General features: G+C 42.1%; 1 protein-coding gene across 4 annotated transcripts in view; it reads right to left on the minus strand.

The window, feature by feature from the left end:
* The window catches only part of esyt2b (extended synaptotagmin-like protein 2b), a 51084-nt gene that overhangs the window by 15517 nt on the left and 10617 nt on the right, over window positions 1-24950 (minus strand). For all 4 annotated transcript variants that reach the window (XM_084048259.1, XM_084048261.1, XM_084048260.1 and 1 more), the window contains 8 exons: window positions 22554-22630; window positions 22198-22270; window positions 18898-18987; window positions 13768-13823; window positions 4920-5040; window positions 3057-3233; window positions 2272-2354; window positions 1187-1235 (listed from right to left, as the gene is read on the minus strand). In XM_084048259.1, the coding sequence (XP_083904385.1) occupies window positions 1187-1235; window positions 2272-2354; window positions 3057-3233; window positions 4920-5040; window positions 13768-13823; window positions 18898-18987; window positions 22198-22270; window positions 22554-22630 (726 nt within the window). The remainder of the gene's footprint in view (window positions 1-1186; window positions 1236-2271; window positions 2355-3056; window positions 3234-4919; window positions 5041-13767; window positions 13824-18897; window positions 18988-22197; window positions 22271-22553; window positions 22631-24950) is intronic.

Genomic DNA, 24950 nt, shown 5'->3' on the forward strand with positions numbered 1-24950 from the left:
CAAAACAATATACAAAACAAATACACATCAGCATGAAAGATACTCAATACTGCGCGCGCACACGCGCACACACACACACACACACACACACACACACACACACACACACACACACACACACACACACACACACACACACACACACACACTCTCTCTCTCTCTCTCTAAGACACAGTTAAGTTGCCCTGAACCAAGGAGGTGTTAAGGGCCTTCACTGCTTTAGGATATGATGAAGAATTTAGGCCTGATAGCTATTGTTTGGGTACAGCCTGTCTTGTTACGGTACACCTTGTCCTTGTAGCAGCTAGTGGATTGATTGATCTCTTGAATACATTATTAATGCTTTGCAAAGACAAGCACAGGGAAGTACGGGGGAAGTAGAACTATGGTTTGATCCCTGAGCTTGTGGTACGGTAGTGGAACTACCGACAAAAGGTGCATTGGCTGGATTAAATTATTATTATTATTATTATGATATAAGTATATTTTCAGACCCATCAGGTGTTGCATACAAGTGCTATGAGTTACTGGTTGGCAAATCTTGACCAATTATTTTCAAAGCTATCACTACAGCATAGGGCTTTCACGACTAGAGATTTTTACTGGTCGACTAATTTGACAATTTTGCCATTGTTTTAATGCCATTACTATTATTATTATTATCCTCCTGCCTTTATTTTCATGCCGTTTTAAGGGAAGCGCTTCTGGCACAGCAGCACAGCACCACAGCAGCGTCTCCAAGGATCCTTAAAAGGGTGTTATTGCCCAATAATAGGCTATTATTGGGCATACTTTTGACCCCCTTTTGATAAAAATAAAGGCAGGAGGATAATAATAATAGTAATGGGCCATTACTATGGCATTAAAACATTTTTTTTCAACTAATTGACTAGTACCAACAAGGTCGGCTAGTGGTTATACTAGTGGACTAGTGGACTAGTTGGTGAAAGCCCTACTACAGCACCATTAAGCTACTTCCCGTCAGCTAAGCAGTAGAGAATGTGGGAACACTATCACAGCTCTATTTAATGAAGTCTTTAATTGTTTTGTGTTGAAGTGCTAAAGCATCCCTTCAGAGCTGCGATACTTTTAGCGGGTAAATTGGATTGGTGAAAGTTCATTTGTCGTTATAATTCCAACTGACTTAATCGCATGACAGTATCGGCGGACGCAGTCCAAGGTTTACCTCGTCGACCTTCTGCTCTTTGTGAAGCTCAGTCATATCGATCATCAAGCTATAAATCAAGAAAGATAATTACACGTTAGATGACAATCAGCGAGGAGAGAATCGCCCCGATTTATCTCCACATTTAAGCCCACTATATCGATCTAACTGCCGATGGGGAGCGTCGACCGCAGACCAAGGCAGTCAGAATAAAATGTGCCGATGGCATTGTTACAGCCTTGGGGGCAAAATCAATCCGCTTTTCCCTTGGATCTGAGACTCCAGCAATAAGAGGTAAGCTCCACTGTAAGCCAATGAACGTCCACAGGCCACACAGATTCATTCATAAAGCCCTTTGCCCCAAAGGTTTCCAAAGATGTGATACAACTATTACAGATATAATCGCACTATTCCAGCTGTTCCAGCTGTCCAGCTGTCTTCATTGGGTTCGGGCAGTGGTGGAAAACGTACTCACATTTCTTACTTAAGTAAAAGTATCAATACTGCAATGTAGAAATACTCTGTTACAAGTAAAAGTCGGAAATGTAAAATTGACTTGAGTAAGTATAAAGTATAAGAGTATTGGTATCAAAATGTACTTAAAGTGCCAAAGGTAAAAAGTACTCATTATTCGGAATGTCCCATTTCACAAGTTTTCAAATGTATAAAAATCAGCAGATGCGACGCATTGTGAGCTTGTAGATCGGCTATTTTCAAATGGCCTGAAATGTATATAGGGCTGAAGTGGGCAATATATGTTTTGTAATAATAATCAAAATCTACAAAGTAAGTTTTCAAATAATTGTAGTGGAGTAAAAGTACAACATTTGCCTCTGAGATGTAGTGAAGTAGAAGTAAAAGTGCTAAAAATTGGAAATACTGCAGTAAAGTAAAAAATATCTAAAAAGTTTACTTAAGTGCAGTACTTGAGTAAATGTACATAGTTACTTTACACCACTGGGTCCGGGTCTGTTGTTTTTGCTAAATATATTTTCTATTGAGTAAAGTCAAACAGAGGATTTATAAGGATGAATGAATACACCTTGTGCCCAGAAGGCATGTCAGTGATGAGATAAAGAGTGGAAAAGGATATGAGAAAAGCTCACCTCCCCAGGAAGTCGTCCTTGTCCGGGTCCTCGTCAAACAGTTCAATCTCCAAGTGCTGACCCGAGTGCTCGTACACCAATGCCTTCAATAAGACATAAGGACATATTGGTGACTGTTCAAACAGGTGACAGGTCGGGTCAGTTCGTGGCATGGCCAGCTATTACTGCTGCACATGAGAAAACGCCTCGGGAGACATCAGAAGTTGTGGATGAACAAATGAAATGTGGATGAAATGCAGACAGACTGTAAATAACAGAGGAGGTAAACATACACCACAGTCTTATGTGGTATTTTAAGTGCTGGTAATGGCAGCAACATTTAAATACTGAACAACCCACACTCAGTGAATGTTTCATATCATGGATCTCCAGCTTGTTGAAACATTGGTAATTAAAATAATCGATATGGATCTACATCGATTGTGTGGTATTCCTCTCTATCTGGATGAAAAGCAGAAACCAAATACTGTAGTTTCATATTGTAGAACCACTATCATTAAAGAATATTGAGGGATTTTGGCAATTTTGAATATTTTAGCAATTATTGATTGATTGATTGATCGAATTGAATACTGTATTAGACAGAAATGTAAACAGCATGTGGTACAGTAAGACGTTACGGCTAAAAGGACTTGTTTCCATGGTGGTCCTATGCTTATGACCTAAAACATTTTACTTGAGCGAATACGGAATAATCTACTTTGTTTAGATTGTATCAAACCAATATATACAGCGTCGCAAAGTGCTGCTCCGAGACATAATAACCGTATACAGGATTCTATCACCTCGTAAACTTCGTTCCACTTGGGATGGAGGCACTCCTTGATCGTCTTGCTCTGGAACAGCTGGCTGCCGATCTGAAGGACACCGTAGGGGTCGGATTTGCCCTTGATCAGCCCTCCCAGGAACTTATCCTTCCCTTCCAGATCCTGGGCCTCCAGGAAGTGGATCCTAAGCACGCCCTAAAGGGAGAACATTCAGAGAGCGGTGCTCAGGGAAATAGTTCTGAAATAGCAGCCGCGGGCCGCAACTTGGTGAGACGCAGTGTTAATAATAAAGACATTTTGATTTAGTTTTAGTCAGTGTTTTGAATACAATTCCACTTAGTTTTTGTCATATTTGTGTCATCTGAAATGTTTTAGTTTTGGTCTAGTTTTAGTCGACTAAATCTACAGTTGATTTAGTCGACTAAAATGTATTTTGGCAGGCCTTGATGGCGTCGTAATGCCTGATTTATACTTAACTGTGTGCCAAAAATAGCCGATGACGCATTGGGGAGCTTGTATATCTGCTATTTTCAGAGCGCAACACCCACACGCAAACCAAGCATGAAATGACTTGTCTTAATTCTACCGGATCTCTTCTCCACTAGTCTAGTTTTCATTTGCTGACAAAATTGTCAATATATTTAGTCATAGTTTTAGTCATCATAGCTTAGTTTTTACTTAGTTTTCGTCAGTGAAAAAAGGTAGTCAACATTTTACGCCATAGTTTAAGTTTAAGTCGACAAAATAAACACTGATGAGACGAAACATGTGACAACAGGCCGCAGGGTATTATGAAGTGTTTGCAAGACGCAAAACACTGGGTTACTGTTACTGACCATATTCACATGGTGGCTGTTTTGCTTTGGCTCACCATGGCTACCATGTGAACGTGATCAATCATCAGCCCATCGCGGCGGCCAGTCACGGCAGCTGTCAGCCGGATCCCCACGCTCAGCAACCAATCACCCACCCTTCAATCTCATTCGCTAACAAGCTAACACAGTCAACAGTCATACGCCCTGAATCCTAAATGGTTCATTTTAAGTGATTCACGTTCATTCTTTATACTACACGCTGAGTCGGCATACTGTAGGTCACAGCACCGTTCCTGTAGCTTGTTGTCAGTGATCAAACTCCCTCCACCTCCCCAGCCTCCTCCTTGTGGCATTGAGTTCCTCTTCACCATGTTAAATGTGTGAATTCTGTGGATTGTAATGGTGTTGTATCGGTGTATCTTAATTTATGCCCTTGAAGGGTTCAATGTTATGTTGTTATGTCGGTGTCATCTTCTAAATCACTTCTGAAAACCTACTTTTATACCAAGGCATTCTCTTAGATCATCTTTTTCATTTAGTTTTAATTGTTTTGTTTACTGTTGCAATGGTTTTATTCTTGTTTATTACATCTTAACATCTGTTTTTAAGCTGAATTGTTTCAGCGTAAACAAGCTGTCCTTGGTGTCCTTGGTTGTACTGTAATTTATATTGCCGCTGTAAAGCACTTTGTAACCATGTTGCGAAAAGTTTTATTATTATGTTCATGTAATACCTCTGTATCCTAGCTTCAGGGGGTGTTAGTGATCTCAGATTCTGTGCCATGCTTACGCGGATAAATTGTAGTGTCACAGGAGCAGAGTCACACCACCAAAATTGATCATTTTGATTTTTGACTGATTGATTTTGATTTAGTTTTAGTCAGTGTTTTGAATACAATTCCACTTAGTTTTTGTCATATTTTTGTCATCTGAAATGGCAGGCCTTGATGGCGTCGTCATGCCTGATTTGTATCCTAGCAATATCATTGCAATAAAATGGTTTGTCTCGACGAAAGTGTCTCTGGCCAAATTCAACGGCATGTGTTATTATGAGATGTCAGAAGTACCTTTGGCATGGGGAAACGTAGCTTGGCAAGCTCCACATCTCCCACCAGGGGGATGGTGATCCGGTTTGGTAACACCAGGTAACTGTAGATAATGTCCTGGATCAGATTGTCAGAGAAGCCACTGAAGGAAAGTGAAGAGTCAAAGGGAAGATAAGGGGGGATTGGGGGAAGGATAAAAGAAGAAAGGGAATAGAGAATGAACCACTTATTTATTTAAAAGACAGCAAGGGTGCCCTTAGGCAGTGGTGTAAAAAAAATACTCATTTAAGTAAAAGTATTTATGCTTCTGCTTTTCTTTTTTGCTTTATTGTCAAAGTTGTGACATTGTAATGTGATTCAAATGTTTGTTATCAGGGCTTCCTTGAAAAAGAGAGCTTGCTCTCAATGGTTTCCCTGAATAAATAAAGGAAAAAGAAAAAAAAGAAAGAATACTGCAATGTAGAAATACTCCGTTACAAGTAAAAGTACGGAATTAAAAATGTATTTGAGTAAAAGTACAAAAGCATTGGTATCGAAATATACTTAAAGTGCAAAAGTAAAAGTACTCATTATGCAGAAAGTTTTCAAATGTATAAAATGTATAACGCATTGTGAGCTTGTAGATCGGCTATTTTCAAATGTAGATCGGCTATTTTCAAATGGCCGAAATGTATAAAGGGCTGAGGTGGGTATTGTATGTTTTGTAATAATAATCCAAATCTACAAAGTAATTAGTAACCAAAGGTTTCAAATAGTTGTAGTGGAGTAAAAGTACAATATTTGCCTCTGAGATGTAGTGGAGTAGAAGTAAAAGTACTGAAAATCGGAAAATACTCCAGTAAAGTAAAAGTACCTTAAAATGGTACTTAAGTACAGTACTTGAGTAACTGTTCTTAGTTACTGCCCTTAGGTTATGAATAATCATGTTTCTTTTTTTGTGCACATGTGAAGAAGATGATTTAGGAACATTGGAAGTCTGTTCAAGCATGTTGTTAGTGCAATCCAGCAGACCTCGAAATATCCCCCCTGATCCACTGAGCGTTCGCCGCTCAATGACAACGGCAATGACACTTTGGGACAAAGAGTGGTGTTACACATGTGACAAGCCAAGCTACAACATTATCACTCAACAAGCAGTTTAACTAACACCTTACATATAATTCACGGCCAAAGCCAAAGTCTTAAATTCATGGGAACGTTTAAGTACCGTCCTTCATCACCACCGTTATGAAATTGGTTTTGAGGGGGTTAGCTGAGCAAGTAAAATTATATTGATACTGTTGAGCGTAAGGGCTTCAGACCAGTTAAAATTACCATAAGCATACTGTATACTGTAATCCTACCGTTTGGTCTAAACAAGGAGAGATAGTAAATGTCAAATATTGATTCTTGGCCAGAGGGTACTTGACATTTAGGAATAATCAATATTCTGCTGTGCCTTGCGATTTTGTGTTTGAGTTAAACATACTCAAGAATGATTGTAGGAATGGGGGCCTGATGCTTGAACGTCACTGTAATCTGAGTGAGTGCCTGCAGGTACACTCCCTGCTTTATGAAGCATTGTGTTAGTTCAGACAGGACACGGGAGTCATTCAGCTGTCAGCCTGCTGATCGAATAAGTGTTTCTTTTCTTTCCTCCTTCCCTATTTAGAGTAGCCAATTCTTTTTACAACCCTTTTTTTCCTCCCAATTGAATTGTTATGCCAAGGAACCTTTCCCAGAAACTTCTGTGTTGCCACAGCTATACGTAACCTACTGGCTCACCAGCCAGTGAGGAGCCCCCACTGGGAGGATGCAGCGTCGCCATCCTACTTTTCCCATTCAACACCCCCCACTGACAGGCACCGCCGCAGCATGTGGTAATTACTAGCGCGCCGCCAACCTTCCACAGAACACTGCCAATCTTGTTCGCATAGACGCTCGCCCAAGCCGGATGCCCTATGGCGTATTTGAAGATTTCGAACCCCTAGACTCCATGTACTTTACCGCTGCACCACCCAAGCGCAAGTGTTTCTAACCGACCACACATTTCTACACACCAATTACAGCCCATTCTCACAACAACGTGGTAAATCTGGCTCCCTCCTTCACTAAATCACTGCTACTCCATTGCTGCCACACACTCTGCTGCTGGCAAAGCTTGCCTCCACCACGCCAGCCTCCATCTTTCTAGTTCAGAGTCTCGCATGGCTCAAAAGTTAAACTGAAATTCAATGCATTGCTTTTGGGCCTGGTCCCGTAATACCCGTGGGGGGCTTTCTGTATTGCGCTCCCTGATTTAGCTTAAGCATGCTGCATGGATAATTCAGGGAGCTTCTTAAGAGCAGAGCCATCAGTATAATATTTGCTGCAATAAATTGTTAAATCTACAACGAAAGTGTTCCTGACTGAAACATCTTTGATGTAAGAAGTTGTCAGTTTCTGTGAGGACATGACTGTTAATAAACAGGTCTATACTTGAGAAACAGCTGTATCATTTACTTATCAAATAACCTATACAATAATCCTGCACAGGCAATGACAATAAGACAAACATCTAACAACAATATAACATTATAAAATCTGACATCATAAAAGGTATCTGTTTCCAGAATCCAGAGGAGAAAAAAAAGAAACCCTGCAAAACTCAATCATATCTATGATTCTCTCAATCAATCATTTCTCCAGGCTCAATTTTGTTAAGTTGATCAATTCCCATGCAGCTCAGCTTCCAGAGAAATTCTGGCTTCATTTCCTCTCCGAGAGCTGGTCATGATGCTGAAAGACAGCCAACCACTAAGAGTGTGTATATATTCCAGCAGCATAACTTTATTGCTAGGAATTGCTCCCACCGGCTTGCACACCAATAAAACACTGACACACACACACACACACACACACACACACACACACACACACACACACACACACACACACACACACACACACACACACACACACACACACACACACACACACCCATTCGCCTGAGATTGTCTGGCTTATAACAGCTGTTCTTCATAAGCTGCTACAGTGAGATGTCACCTTAGAGAACCACAATTTCTCAAACACTTCCCCTGCATTTGCAGACATGTACACACACACATTGCACACACACACACACACACACACACACACACACACACACACACACACACACACACACACACACACACACACACAAAACAGGTAAGATGATTGCAGCATAAAAATGAGAAAGGCTCGATATACGTAAGGCTAATAATTCATACATCCCTGCATGACTGTGTCACTTGCTGACAAGAACTGATTTCCAAGTGATGCGACGTGTTCTTAGCGTGAAGGTCAGTTCTTGTCAGCAAGCAACACCGTTATACCACAAAGTATAACTGAAGTTTAACCCATTTGAACTGGGAAAGCATCAGTGTATTTTTTTACTTTGGCTATTCAAAAATAGCAGATACACAAGCTCACAGCGCGTCACTACGTGCCGCGCTGCAAGCTTGTAGATCTGCTATTTTCGAAAAATTGTGAAAAGGTGTGCAAATCTTTGAATATATAGCTTTTTTAAAGCAAAAATTTTTACTCAAATCTTTGCTTCTGGGGGTCCCTGGAACAAAATATTTTCTGATGGGGGTCGGTGGCCAAATGCATATCATTTTAGGGGTCCTTGACATGAAATAGTTTGAGCACCACTGCTATAGAAACATAGGTTTTTCAGAAAACTATTAGGATATAGAAGACATTTGTAGTAATCGGGTCCTCAAGTCTTTAAGGGATAGTTCACCCAAAACATTACTTTTTTTCGATTAGTCACTCTATCTGTCCTTCCTTCCTTCCACTCTGCCTCTCTTCCCTCTTCCTCCTCCTCTCTCTCTCTCTCTCCCTTTCTTCTTCTATCCCTGCCTTCCAGGATGGAGAGGACTTGATGGATGAGTGTGTGTTGAAGTTCTACACAGTGGGAGGACTGCCGTTTCTCCAGTAAAGTGCACATTTGTAGAATTGGGTCCTCAAGTCTTAAAGGAATAGTTTACCCAAAACATAACTTTTTTTTCCTATCGATTAGTCACCCCATGGAGACTTGAATTCATGGATATTTTTTTGTTTTTGTCACATTCCTAAGCCAATAATGTGATGACCAGCGGACCGGTAGGCAGCGGTTCTAGTAGGAGACACAAAGGAGACTCTTTGTGTCTCCTACCGGAACCGATATGAAAAAATATCCATGAATTCAAGTCTCCATGGGGTATCTAATCCCCCATGGTATCTAATCGATAGAAAAAGTAATGTTGGGAGTGAACTATCTCTTTAACGGGTTAAGTGGGGAGGTGACTTATGCAGCTGATGCTGTCCATCTGCTGCGTGCGCAACAGCTACTATTTACTGTCCAGGCTTCTCCTCCCCCGAACATTAAACCCCCCTCATTCCTGCACGTGAGCTCCCCCCACTAACACATGTAGAGACACACACACACACACACACACACACACACACACACACACACACACACACACACACACACACACACACACACACACTCACACACACACACACACACACACACACATATTACTATATTTGTGAGGACATCAACCATTTAGGACAGCGATTTTATGAGTACCACATTCTTACAATTATTTAGCCAATCATTTTGCCATTGTGTGTGTGTATGTGGGTGTGTATAACCCAAAAGCTGAAAATACCCAATATAGAAGCTCATTTTCTTGGCTAGATCTGCTCATTTTGCCGCACGTCACCTCACCGACAACCATAGTATAAATCAGGCATAACGCCAACCCTAAACCTAACCTCCAACACCTAACTCTAAAATGATGTTTTAACCATAAAACAACACGTTTTCTCTTATGATGAGGACCAGCTAAATTGTCCTCACAATTTCTGAATCTCTCAAACTCTGCTATACTTGTGGGAACATTTGGAGCTCATAAGTATAGTAAAACAAGTTCACGCACACGCACACACAGATAACACACACTCACACAGCAAGACCAGATCAATTTCACCCCTAGAGAGAAATAGCGACGGGGGGTCCCAGCATCTGTGTGTCCTCTGTGGGGAGAAAGGGACGGTTTAAACGCCGAGCGCTGAATGTGGTGGCAACACATGCAGGTCTAATGATAGCAGCAGAAACCTCAGATCTACAGTGTGTGTGTGTGTGTGTGTGTGTGTGTGTGTGTGTGTGTGTGTGTGTGTGTGTGTGTGTGTGTGTGTGTGTGTGTGTGTGTGTGTGTGTGTGTGTGTGTGTGTGTGTGTGTGTGTGTGTGTGTGTGTGTGTGTGTGTGTGTGACAAAAGCACATGCAGCACTGTGCCATTAGCAATGCTCCTTCATCTACAATCTACATGCATGTGGACCTGTCACAATTATTACATAATAGCAATTATTTGGGATAATCGTAATTATTGAATAATCGTCATAATCATTACCATGTTGATTTTTTTTTCAAAAGCGTTAAATAGTGGAAATAGCGATGCGACAGGTTTTGAGCTTGTAGATTGGCTATTTCCACTATTCATTCCGTTATCAAGTATAAATATGCATTTGTCATATCTGTCTATAAAAATAAATTAAATTCATATGTCCTAGTGTTCAAAGTCAAACACAATTAAATCGTTAATTGCAATTATTTGTATGACAATTAATCGTCAACTTAAATTTTGTAAGCCTAACAGCCCTACATGTATGTTTGTCATGTCCTCCCCTGTTGAATATCCTCCATAATATCATTGCTGTCAGGGAGAAACATTGTATTTCCATATTTCAATATAGGCCTATATACTTTGTTTTGTAAATTAATGGTCTACTGTGTCATACATACTACAGTGTCACACAAAAGTAGCAAAAATAGCCAATCTACCAGCTCACAGCGACGTGTCGTGAGCTCGTAGATCTGCTATTTTGTAAAAATAAATGTACATGGAAGTGAAAGTGGTTGAGACTAAATAAAAATAACTGCATTGGATCAATCGGAACACATTTTCTTTTTTTTTTTACAATTCTATTGGACATACAAGGTTTTCAGCCCACAGAAATGATATTTAAATGTAAATGTAAATGTGATTTCTCTTTCCAGTTAGAAAACTGATCTCATACTGTAATGATCCCCTCTGGCTAGATGCTAGAGGGGTAAAGTGGACTATTTATTGATTCATCTTCTTTTTTCTTTTCATTTTTTTTTACCGTGGCAATGTAGCAATAATGATAATCATTTTGTGAATAGGGGAAGTGCATGGAAATAAGTGGCCAATCAACATAGTGTTTTAAGCATCTAGTGTGATTCAAAGTGCAGGTTGTACCTTGATTGATGATTATAGGACAGACATTTATCTGCTTGACCCCAGGACATACATGTGTTGAATCACTCTCATCTGTGTAAGCCCATACTGACACAATTAACGCCATGGCCATCAACAACTTTATCAGATAGACTGACGGTCTGTGGTCTATGATATGAGATGCATGTTCTATTCCTATTCATTCTGTTCCTGTCCTTGTCTCATATTTTCTGGTCACATCATGTGTCTAGGGCTGTCACGATTATAAATTTAAGTTGACGATTAATTATCACTCAAATAATTGCGATAACGATGTAACTGTGTCTCTGTCGTTGAAAATTAATGGAACATTAGGAATAAAAATTACATTTCTGTTTGGCTTTTAGCTTTCGTAAACAAAAGTTGCACAGGGCAGATATGACAAATAACACACATTTAATTTCTTTATACTTAAAAATAAACATTAGCGTCAAATTAACGTCAAAACGTGCCGTGGTGCGGCGCGTTTTGAGCTTACAGATCGGCTATTTCCACTATTTTTGACATTTTTTGAAAATATATGACATTTTTTAACATGGAATTGATTATGACGATTATGCAAAAATTGTAACAGGCCTACATGTGTCCACTCAGCACTGTATATGTGTAATAAACTTCAGAACTTGTCGTGTGATACTGCCTGGTGTCATCTTGTTCTGCGCTCACGCCGCGACTCAACTGAACCATCACTCACCACCCTTAGTTAGAGGGAGACTCTTGGGAGACTCTTCGGAGACCACGTGGAGGGTCATCTAAATTCACAACATACCTGTAGTCCAAGACATACATATGTATGTACAGTATGTACAGTATAAGACATATCGTCACTGTTGTGGGTGGAAACCTTGTATGTCCAAAACTGTTACTTGTCAGGAAATGGAAAACAATATTGGATTCCAAATGGATCCAATGTAGTCGCTATTTAGTCATTAACTCTTGTTCATACTTTTTTGTTTAAATATTTATTAAAACCCACAGACGGACTTAACCACTTTCAACCCCGGCGTCCCGATTTTAGGCATGTCGTGATAGGTGTGAATATTTTCACAACATTTCAAGATTTAAAAGAAATTTAAAAGCTCACAAAATGTCGCATTGGGACGAATTGTGAGCTGGTCGATCTGCGATTATTTTGCAACTTTCGCGGGACACTGTCATACAACAAAGTATAGGGCATAGAGTTATGAAAAAACATAAACTAATGAAATACAGTATGGAGACACAAGGCTTCTGTCCGACAGCCACGATATGCTACCCTCTTCCACCACCCACCCCAACCGTCCTTCTCCTCCTCCTCCCTCAGTCATGAATTACAATCAGTAGTTCCGATAGCATGTACAGGGCAGGCTTGCAGGCTGAGCCATCCATCGTGCTTTCTAATTAAACGAACCTTCGACTAGCCCCCTATGTCTCTTTCTTCACCGTGTTCTATCATTTCAGTGCTAAAAGCTTTGCCAGCATGGAGTCTAGCGTGTCCCCTGTGGTTGGGCCTCGCAAGCATTTCAGATGCTGGAAGGCTAAGCAGGGTTTTAAAAAATGCACGGCTTATTGATATTATGCCTGGCAGGGCTCTGAGCCTGCCCTTTCGTTCCTTTATTTTACTGCCTATCCACGTAGAATAGATGCTGAATTGGTGCCCAAAGCCTGGCAGCCGTTTCGTCTTATTTGTTATCGGGTACTGTAACAGTGCATTCCTGTAACCTATTGTGTCTCACACACACACACACACAAGCGCATGTGCACACACACACACACACACACACACACACACACACACACACACACACACACACACACACACACACACACACACACACACACACACACACACACACATACTTTATTTATTCATGTCCACAAAAAGGAGAGCATACAAGGATACAAATATTATGAAAGAGACAAAACAGCACTTTGCCAGCCTTTTTGCATCGTTTTTGGGCATGCCAAGTTGTTGAAACCCTTTAACAACCAGTCTGTGGGTGTGTCCTAGCCTGCCAAATATAAAAACAAATGAGTCTGCACCTATAGACCAGCTCTGAGATGGTACGTAGGAGTGGTTGGTATTTTATGACTTTGGTCATAAAGGCCTTCCTCGAGGCTAGGGTCAAAGGTCCAGGCTATCTCTATTAATACAGACACTTCTCTGGACTCTTCATCAACAGCCATTCAAGATGTGTGACAGTGACCTGTTCTGTGGTGTGGTTGTAAATGCAGCTCAAATATGCACCTTTGAATCCTTGCCATGGCTACCAACTACATCCTGTCTAACTTGTTGGACATTTTCCGTCAGCGTACCAACAGAATGTTCAAATGGTCTCTCTTGTATGCTTAGTCACAACACAAATTGCACAGAAATGACATCATGCTCAACACACAGGATACAAATATGCATTTTTCCTTTTTGTCTCAACATTCCAGAATACCTCAGAGGAACATTGTTCTGTGAGAAAGTAGTTTCTCACCACTTAACTACATTAGTAGTTGACTAATGTAGTTAACTACTACATTAACGGTGGTAGTTACCACACGCACGCGCACATGCATTCTTCTTACCAAGTGTGTCAAGATATAACTTACTTGAGCCCAGGAATGTCTAGTATATTGGTGAGGCCAGTCCAGCTGATGTCCAGAATCTACAGTAAAAGGAAAATAAGAAAAGACACACCGGTGAAAAATCTTACACTGGATAATTAATACTTTGTCTCTGCAGTCTTTTCATCACCTTAATCCATTAAGACCTGAGGCCGATTCTACAAATGTCTTCTAAATCACTGTTTCTCAAACTTTATCATGCCAAGGTCAAGGACCTCCAAAATGATATATGTTTGGCTGCGGACACCCATCTGAAAATGTTTTGTGCCAGCGACCCCGAGAAGAGAAGATTTGTGTAAAAAGAATTCTACATTACTCAACACTTTTTCCCCCAGAAATTGTACAAGCTTGCAGTGCGGCACGAAGTGACATGCTGTGAGCTTGTACATCTGCTATTTTTGAGAACTGCTGTTCTAAAACCAATGATCTAAATCCTAAAAGTGTTCTGAAAAACGTATGTTGCTATATATATAGCTAAAATATAAAATGCTTTCCCGGTTTTTATGGTTTAATGCACACACAGTCTGCTGAAGTGGAAAACCAAATTACTTATAATTGATTCCAACAGTACATTTAGATATATGTGGCCCATGTGGTACATCTTCCAGTCAATATGGTATCCAGGCAACACATGCCTTGATTAAGCACAGCAAACAAAAGGAACTCTATAAAAGGCGGGCGAAGCAACCAGTAACAAATGGAGAACTTTATTCTAACCAAATTTCTCTTGCTTTATTGTGCATGTGTGGACTGTGGACATACGCATGCATGCACACAGACACACATTTAGCTTATGCGTCACCGAGCGCGGTAGCATCACGTTACGCCTGGACACCGAGCGCGGTAGCATCACGTTACGCCTGGCCAACGAGCGCGGTAACGCCACGTTACGCCTGGACACCGAGTGCGGTAACGCCACGTTACGCCTGGACACCGAGCGCGGTAGCATCACGTTACGCCTGGACACCGAGCGCGGTAGCATCACGTTACGCCTGGACACCGAGCGCGGTAGCATCACGTTACGCCTGGACACCGAGCGCGGTAGCATCACGTTACGCCTGGACACCGAGCGCGGTAGCATCACGTTACGCCTGGACACCGAGCGCGGTAGCATCACGTTACGCCTGGACACCGAGCACGGTAGCATCACGCTACGCCTGGACACCGAGCGCGGTAGCATCACGTTACGCCTGGACACCGAGCACGGTAGCATCACGTTACGCCTAGACACTGAGCACGGTAGCATCACGTTACGCCTGGACACCGAGCAAAGTAACGCCACGGTACGCCTGGACACCGAGCACGGTAGCATCACGTTACGCCTAGACACTGAGCACGGTAGCATCACGTTACGCCTGGACACCGAGCGCGGTAGCATCACGTTACGCCTGGACACCGAGCAAAGTAACGCCACGGTACGCCTGGACACCGAGTGCGGTAACGCCACGGTACGCCTGGACCCGAGTGTGGTAACGCCACGGTACGCCTGGACACCGAGTGTGGTAACGCCACGGTACGCCTGGACACCGAGTGCGGTAACGCCACGGTACGCCTGGACACCGAGTGCGGTAACGCCACGGTACGCCTGGACACCGAGTGCGGTAACGCCACGGTACGCCTGGACACCGAGTGCGGTAACGCCACGGTACGCCTGGACACCGAGTGCGGTAACGCCACGGTACGCCTGGACACCGAGTGCGGTAACGCCACGGTACGCCTGGACACCGAGTGCGGTAACGCCACGTTACGCCTGGACACCGAGTGCGGTAACGCCACGGTACGCCTGGACACCGAGCAAAGTAACGCCACGTTACGCCTGGACACCGAGTGTGGTAACGCCACGGTACGCCTGGACACCGAGTGTGGTAACGCCACGGTACGCCTGGACACCGAGCGTACGCCTGGACACCAAGAGTACGCCTGGACACCAAGCGTACGCCTGGACGCCGAGCGCAGTAGCATCACGTTACGCCTGGACGCCGAGGTGGTTAAAGTATTTGGGAAATATTCTGTATCTCGGCTCCTGTGTTTTACTATGTATTTTTGGCGAAACATGCTATTTTCAACAGCGTATAACAAGCGAACGGGAGATCGATCAAACTGGAGCTAAATATTCTGTGACTACTTAAAAAGGTTAGAAAAATCTAAAAAACCCCGGCAGGAGCTAAAAAAACGGATGCATACTAGGGTAAAAATGTGTTAAGCTGATCATCTGCCCCCAAAATCATTTGGGGACCAGTGCTCTCTAGACAATGCTTTTGATTCCATCTGACACGTTTCAAATGCATCCCAGAAGCGGGAAGCGCACGTGCTCCGCTGAAAATACACTCCTGGTCTATTTATTTCTGTGTGCTGCTCACGGAAAGCAGCCAAATACCCAGTGAAGTCATTATTTTTTTCATTGACATCAGCTTAGAATATCTAAGCATAATAAAACTCATTCAGATTATTCCACTGAACAGAACAAATAACTGATATTCAGTCATCGGTATCCTGCAAAAGCCTGAGTGAGAATTTAGCTCTGAGAGTGTAGAAATGCACTCTCTGAGTTAAATTAATTGGGTCAAAGAGGAACATGGGTGGGGGGTAGGGCAAAAGAATGAATCAAAGACAGACAAGAGATGTTGAAGAAACGGCATAGATAGTGAGCTCCACCAGAGCTGACAGATCAGCCTCTTAGTGAGCATTCTTGTAGTCCGCAGAGGGAATTAGCTTCAGCTAATGAGCCGCTCACACCCTTTTTTTTTCACCCTTAGCAACTTGCACTGCAGCAGATGTATTATTGTGCTGCAGGAGAGAGTGGAGCACTGCACAGCTAGAAAGACACGTGTGTGTGTGTGTGTGTGTGTGTGTGTGTGTGTGTGTGTGTGTGTGTGTGTGTGTGTGTGTGTGTGTGTGTGTGTGTGTGTGTGTGTGTGTGTGTGTGTGTGTGTGTGTGTGTGTGTGTGTGTGTGTGTGTGTGTGTGTGTATACTGCTATAAAGAATCCAGAGCTCTATCAACTTGAATATGCCCCTTGGTGTTAATTGACATGACCATGGATGCTGCGATGTGCCATCCAATCTGCTGATAATGGCTCTGTTCAATGTCCAAGGTTTTTTTTTCCTGCAGTACATGAATCTCGAGACATAATGATCAACATTAAACCAAAAGCCAATTATCAAACCAAAGGAAATCAATGTTATTGGGTGTCATCACCATGCTCTGCTTGACATCACAGTCAAGTCAAATCATCCGTAACTTCATTAGAAAGTACAAGTATAGGTCCTGCTGGTGGATTTCTAATAAAAGTCCTGCTGAAGGAATATTCACACACACTGCACCGCATTGCATCAGACGTGGTGTCTGTCACGTGACCAGAAGTGTGCCGCGCGTGAGCCTCTTATATGGTCTGGGAATGTTTCTCTTTTCATTTGGCACACAGGATCACACCTTCTCTGGGAGGCTGGGGGAATGTGACAGAGAGAGATGGAGCGTCAAATCACAGCCAGCCAGCGAGGAGGATTGTGGTTTATATGAAAATAATGATTTTCTGGTTGTGAATGTCCCTGTCAGGAACTGGCTCTGATTATTAAGAGGAGGAACTCATTGTCCCTGTAGGCAAATATCATGAACCAGGAAGAGATACAGATATATTAAAAAATAAACCTTTTTTTATGAAGAAACACACCGGGTTTTGACTGACATGCTGATGAATTTTCATCAGTCATCTTGTCATGCAGCTATGTGCTTGTGTGCATGCATCATGTGTGCGTGGGTGTGTGTGTGATTGTGTGTTTCTTTGTGTGTGTGTCTGGGAGGGGGGGGGGGGGGGGGGGTGCTCTTCAGTCTCCTTTGGTCATATCTCCAACTTTGAGTCCAGCTAAGTGCCTGGGGCAGACATATCCACTAAAGTAGGGCTAGGCTTTATCTGTTGCTATTTAAGGCGGTAGTGTGTACACTAGTTCCACTGAGAAGGCCTATTTGGTTTAAATCGGCCAAATATATTTATCCTTTGGCTGCGCAGCAGCGGCTCTGTGCTGAGGGTGAAAGAGGAGGACATTGATGAAGTATGCACTGGTAAACATCTTATTTGCAAGCAACCTTTCCTCACAAAATCCAGATGATCTTGAGTTTTGGTTCTCTTTTCTTTGCTGTACGTTTGGGAATGCTAGAAAGGTCAGAGAAATGGGAGTGCAGGGCTTCACATTATTTAAGGAAAGAACAGTACACCGTGAATCAGCTATGACATGAGTTGTGGTATTGCTACCTTTGAGCTTAAAGTGTAATATCAAGCACAATAGTTCAGCCAGAAAGAGCGGCAAAAAAATGTACGTGTCAACACACTAGTAAACAAGTGAATCCAGCCCTTTTCCTGAGCAGAACAATGGACCTACAGTTATTTTCTAGAAAAGCACAGCTGTGATGTTTAAAAACACTTATTGACTCTAAAATGTCTCCAATTCTACATCACACAGCGTGTGTGTGAGCAATTTCCTCTCTATTGTGTACTATTTCAGACATTTCTGCCAGCTCCTTGCCGTCATTACTTCTTTGATGACTGTCACGACCTTTCACAGAGTATAAAGCGTTCTCTGATCGCAGGTGCTGCTACAAGCACGTCGCATTCACATTTAACCTATTAAGACCTGGAACGCATCTGTGTCACTTTTTCATTTGAGCTAAAAAGCATTATTTTACACTTTGGCTATTCAAAAATAGCAGATATACAAGCTCATAGCGCGGCACCGAGTGCCGCGCTATAAGCTTGTAGATCTGCTATTTTAGAAAAATCGTGAAAATGTGTGCAAATCTTTGAATATATATTTTTTAAAGCGAACATTTTTAACTCTATTCTTTGCTTCTGGGGGTCCCTGGAACGAAACATTTTTAGATGGTGGTCCGCGGCCAAATATATATAATTTTGGGGGTCCTTGACAAGTTTGAGCACCACTGATATAGAAACATATCTTTTTTCAGAATACTGTTAGGATTTAGAAGACATTTTATAGAATCGGCCTCAGTCCTAATGGGTTAAAATGTCCCCGCATTATCGCAGAAACGTAGTCCGGGAACAGCACGCACGCAACGATCGATGTCGTGAGTCGATATGAGCTTCTGTGTGGAGGAGACTCACCGGTTTCTTGAGGAAGAACACGGACAGGGCTCCTACGAGGGGCATGTCACCTAGCAACGGCTCCATCACCACCCTCAACACTCCGTGGAGCTGTGGAAACACAACAGGGACACATGATGCCGAAAGTAAAAAACACACACACGTCCGCCCACACAATTTAAAGAGAGCGTTCGGTATCTGGTAACTCACACCATGCGGGCCCTTGACCCACCTAATAAGCTGTTCTCGTAATGTCACTGTGTGAGATGGAACATTCCTCCCTGGTGTTGCGCTGCTGGCTGGTGCACATGACTGACTGGAAACATTATACACTGTACAACCCCCCCTCCCCCCGGCCGTGCCTTGACCCATAAGGGTCAAATGTTTGGTTACATTTGTACACTGTCGACTAGGGTAAGGGGATCCTTTAGGATTTTAACGATTCCTGGTTCCTTAGAGGGACAGTTCACCAAAAAAAAGGCACTTTTTTCCCCTATCGATTAATCACCCCATGGAGACTTCATGGATATTTTTTCGTTTTTGTCGTTGTTTCTAAGCCAATAATTTGGTGACCAGCGGTTCGGTAGGTCTCCTACCGGAACCATGGATAAAAATATCCATGAATTCAAGTCTCCATGGGGTGACTAATCGATACATTATTGCAGTGGGTTCTCAAAGTGAGGTCCAGGGACCCTCTGGGTTCCAAATGGACCCCTCACAGGTCTTTAACTCTATAAGAGTTATGGTGGGCCTTGAAATTTGAGAACCACCGGTATTATAATTGTATTACAGGCGTATAAGTCCACATACCAGCTCTGACATGTGTGATAAAGCGGTTCCTCGATTTTGGATCCGGTTCCTCCAATTACGGACCCCAACCCTATACTCTCGACAGTTACAAATAGATCAATTAACAGTGAGGATTTTACTGTGTACAGTAACGCTCAGCCTGACTTCACGCTTGCTCTGTTGTCATCCTTTACCTCCACTATACCAGTGGTACTAAAAATAAATCGTGCCAAGGACCCCCAAATTGATATGTATGTGGCCACGGACCACCACCTGAAAATATGTTGTGCCAGGGACCCCCAGAAGCAAATATTTGTGTTACACATTTTGCCTTTAAAAAAAAATATTTAAAGATTTGCACACATTTTCACGATTTTTCAAAAAATAGCAGATCTACAAGCTCATAGCGCGGCACTCGGTGCCGTGCTATGAGCTTGTAGATCTGCTATTTTTGAATAGCCAAAGAATAAAACATGGATAAAGGGGTTAAAATGATTTATTAACGCATTTTTGGTATCTCCCCAAGGACCCCTGGGGGTCCCCAGACCCCAATTTGAGAACCAATGCCCTACACTGCAATTATAGAGCAACAACTACCGGGATTATTCAATCCGACGCCTTTTCTCCTCTCTGTTGTTGTTTCAACACACAAGCCGTTTCCACTCCGCATGAAGCCACCGCCGCTTTCAAAATGGAAATCAAAAGCATTTCCCATGCAATTCTTACAGAATATGTGGTGAGCCGCGCCAGCTATGGGTAATTTGAACAGCCTCCTGGCAAAAGAACCGAGACTGATGATGTATTGGCACAGTGCGCGGTAATGAGCTGCAGGAGAAATGCGTTCTGCTGGGGGTTACATAACGGGAGCAGTGTCAGGGACGGGTCCAACATCACTTAGTCTCCAAGGAGGTAGATTGAATATATTCTGTACCAGCTTTGTTCAGCGATGTGATACAGTCAAGAGGCCAAGGGCAAACAAACAAGCCTACTAGCACAAACACTCATACATCTACGGTACGCGCTCACAGATTTGCTTTTATGAAATATCCTTTCAAATATCCTAATAGATCTTAAAGAAGATGCTCCTGAGCGTGTATTCTATTGATAGTTTGACCGATTCAAATACTCTTGAATCTTAAAATAGTAGTTCACCCAACAAAAGGACTTATTTTCTATCAATTACACACCCCATGAAGCCTTGAATTCATGGAGATTTTTTTTGTTTTTGTCAACAAAGTCTCCTATTGACTGATGGCTCGGTCATCAAATTATTGGCTCAGGAATGCAACCAAAAAAAAAGAAAATTTCCATGAATTCAAGGCTTTGTGGGGTGTGGAATTGATAGAAATAAGTATAAGTATTTTTTTGGGTGAACTACTCCTTTAATATCTATTCTTATTGTAGGGCTTGAGTTTTTAGTGTGTCACGCACTGGAAATAGCTGATCTACAAGCTCACAACGTGTCGTACTGCAATGTGTTGTGAGCATGTAGGTCAGCTGTTTTTGGTGTGCGACAAGTGTGAATCATGCTTTAGAGAAAGCAAAGAGTTATCCAAGAGAAGGACATCTTGGACTCCAAATGACTAAAATAAGCTGTGGCGGCTGAGAACACACACACACACACACACACACACACACACACACACACACACACACACACACACACACACACGCACACACAGCTGTCTTAAGTAAGCAAGGATTTTTTTATTCAGAGTAAGAATGTTTATAGGGCAGCCTTATCAGCAGGAGCCCCAGACATTCCTAGTCACTCTCACTCTCACAGTATATGCATTGTCATACTGACATAAAGCAGGAGTGCTACAGCACAGTCAGTAGAATTGCACAGTAAAACCCCTACAGGCCCAATTTTACACTCAGAGTCAGAATGCTGCTGAAAACCAACTTAGCTGGTTCTTCCGAGTGCGCTATTCGGACCACACAAAATGTTTGAATATTTCCAAGAATAATGTTAGGTGATGTGCTACCTTAATCTAAATATTATTTTGAAATTGTCAGCCAGCTCTGTGCAGTTTTGGAGAAGTAAAAACTCCTGACTAGACACATGACTTTCGCACTCAAAATCTGTACTTAAGTACAGTACTCAAGTAAATTTACTCCACTACTGTCCACCACAGATTTTTGAATATCAAACCCATGCATACTTATAACAATGTTCCATGCATTAAACACTTAAACCCTACAAACTTTGTTGACCAGCCTCCCCCATGGCTCTATACTTTTTCCCTAGTTTACACTAAATATATATATATATATATATATATATATATATATGCATATAACTATATATATTAGACTACTTTTTACTGTCTATGATATTAGCATTAAGACCCTTTTTAACCCTCAATGGTTCATTTCTGAAAAAGGAGGTTATTGTAAAAAGTTTTACAGGTTCCGACATGTTTGTTTACAATGAAGAGTGGACGGCGCTTGGTTCCTCTTGGACCCGGAAGTGACGTCGGACTACAAAGTGACGTCGGACTAAAAAAAGGAATAGTGAAACGTCCTTACCTGGATGCTCTTAATACCAGCTTTACAGTAGTATCTTTTGATGTCCACATCAATTTCAGTGTTCCCAACAAAACTGATGAACAAAAAAAATACAGTAGTATTTAAAGGTGAAAACAAAATATATATAAATGATTTAAACAGATAGTACATTTTATATATATTGCACTTTACATTTGAAACAAATCTCAAAGTGATACAGTTCAGAATAAAAACACATTTGCATAAAAACATTCTAAAAAAGGAGGCTTTAAACAATTAAAGGGGGCAAAGACAACCTAGGGGGTAATACCAGAATAGCTAACCCAATGCTTTATTAAAAAACAGATCTAGGTCTGTAAAAGGATTGGCTGTATCACCTGATCTGTAGGTCCATGATGATCTGGCGCTTGTCAACGTTTTCTGTGTAAACCTTGACCCCATTGACCCTCAGGGGCTACAACATAACAGAGGAAAAAGTATTTACCACATCATCACTGTAGAGTAGAACATCAGGTAGTGTTGATTGTTGTTTGAATCAAATTCCATTTAGTTTTAGTCATATTTTAGTCATCTGAAATGTTTCAAAGTTAGTTTTAGTTGACTAAATATCATAAGATTATAGTCGACTAAATCTACAGTTGATTTAGTCGACTAAAATGTATTTTGGCGGTGCCGTGATGGCGTCGTAATGGCTGATTTTACAGTTGGTTACATGCTGAAAATAGACGATCTACAAGCTCACAACGCGTCGCAGCGTGACGCGTTGTGAGCTTGTAGATCTGCAATTTTCAGAGTGCAACACCCGAACGCAACCAAACATAAAATGACCAAACATAAAATGACTCACTAACATTTTAGTCTAGTTTTTATTTGTTGACGAAATTGTCAATAAATTTAGTCTTAGTTTTAGTCATCGTAGCTTAGTTTTTATTTGTTTTTTATTTAGTTTTCGTCAGTGAAAAAAGGTAGTCGAAGAACATTTTTCGTCATAGTTTTAGTCGACGAAATCAACACTGCCATCAGGTACAAAGGAAACAGTTATGACCACAACATCACTGTAGTCCAACTCCACGTGGTTAGCATGCGCTCGACCTCTCGGTGATCCCACAACATGGAAACTATTTGAGACACGCAAGCACATACGCACACACACGCACACGCACACGCACACGCACACACACACACACACACACACACACACACACACACACACACACACACACACACACACACACACACACACACACACACTGTGATGTCTGTGACCACAGCCACACATTGAAATAAGACTCCTCAAACTCAAACTCACATTTGCATTCACTCTACTTTCTAGTATTGGCATTTGCAGTAATCTTAATGCATAAAACACAACCAGTATAAGAATTGTTTATTGACAATATGCACTGTTGTACTAATGCTTTTGCTCTTTGTTCAGTCAGGACTGTTCCTGGAATGGCATAATATAGGGCTCAGGGTGGAGACAGTTTTGATGCAGAGGACCATACCAAGAGACTTGATTGAGAGGGAGGGATTTGGAATTGTTTGGTTGATTCTAGTCATAGATATAAGTAGAAATCTAGATACCTCATTGGCCTCTGCAGTTCGTTGGAGCGACATGTATCGCGGCCGCCATATGAGAGGGGGCAAGCTGCCACTCAAAGTGACTAATAATGGCCAATCACAATGCGTTGACTACTGGCCAATCACAGCGAGTCTTTTCCAGGACTTGTCAGAATGTAGTTGTCCCGCCCCCACCTGCCTCTGATTGGCCTACCGAGCGTCCCCTTCTGTGACGCACGCGGAAGTTTCCCGCTTGCCCTGCGGAAGCGGAAGCGCGCCCGAGATTCAGACGCCACAGAGCCGGAGGAGACGTCTACCTTTATATGTCTATGGATTCTGGTTAGTTCTAAGTGCTGTCCTCCCCTGTGTTATTTACTGGTTTGGTTCACCACTATATAATTCTCCCTCATGGGTCATTATGTCAGGTCTGTTAGTTGAGTTACACGTTATTTTCATTAGAGTTATGTTCTGTTGACCTCTTAAGGGCCCTATAACTTGTTTGTTTGAATCTTTTGTTAATCATTTGTTATTTTTTTAATTAAACAAACCTTGAGTTTGAAAACCTGTGTTGCCTTATGCTTCACTCACACACACGCGCACACACACACACACACACACACACACACACACACACACACACACACACACACACACACACACACACACACACACACACACACACACACACACACACACACACACACACACACACACACACACACACACACACACACACACACACACACACACACACACACACACACACACCCAACAACACCTGGTGCTGGAAGTCTGTTTTATCACCTGTTAGAACTACACTTAGCCACTTGAACCCCATATGTTTGACCGGTGTCCCTCAGGGCTCTATACTAGTGTATTTTCAGTTTTCTGTTATTGTGGGGAAAGCTTTCGCTGAAAATATCCAATCGACACGCTCACAACGCGTTGCACTGCGAAGCATTGTGAGCTTGTCGATTGGCTATTTTCAGCGAAAGCTTTCCCCACAATACGGATTCTGGGGTTTAATGGAGTAGTTCACCCAAAAAAATACTTATTTTCTATTAATTACACACCCCATGAAGCATTGAATTCATGGAGATTTTTTGTTTTTGTCACATTCCTAAGTCAATAATTTGATGACCCGCGGAAAGATGCTAATGTATCCGCTTTGAGTCTCCTACCGTCATCAAATTATCGGGTTAGGAATGCGACAA

Source organism: Gymnoscopelus microlampas (genome assembly GCF_963454915.1).
Source record: "Gymnoscopelus microlampas genome assembly, chromosome: 22".
Taxonomy (NCBI): Eukaryota; Metazoa; Chordata; class Actinopteri; order Myctophiformes; family Myctophidae; genus Gymnoscopelus; species Gymnoscopelus microlampas.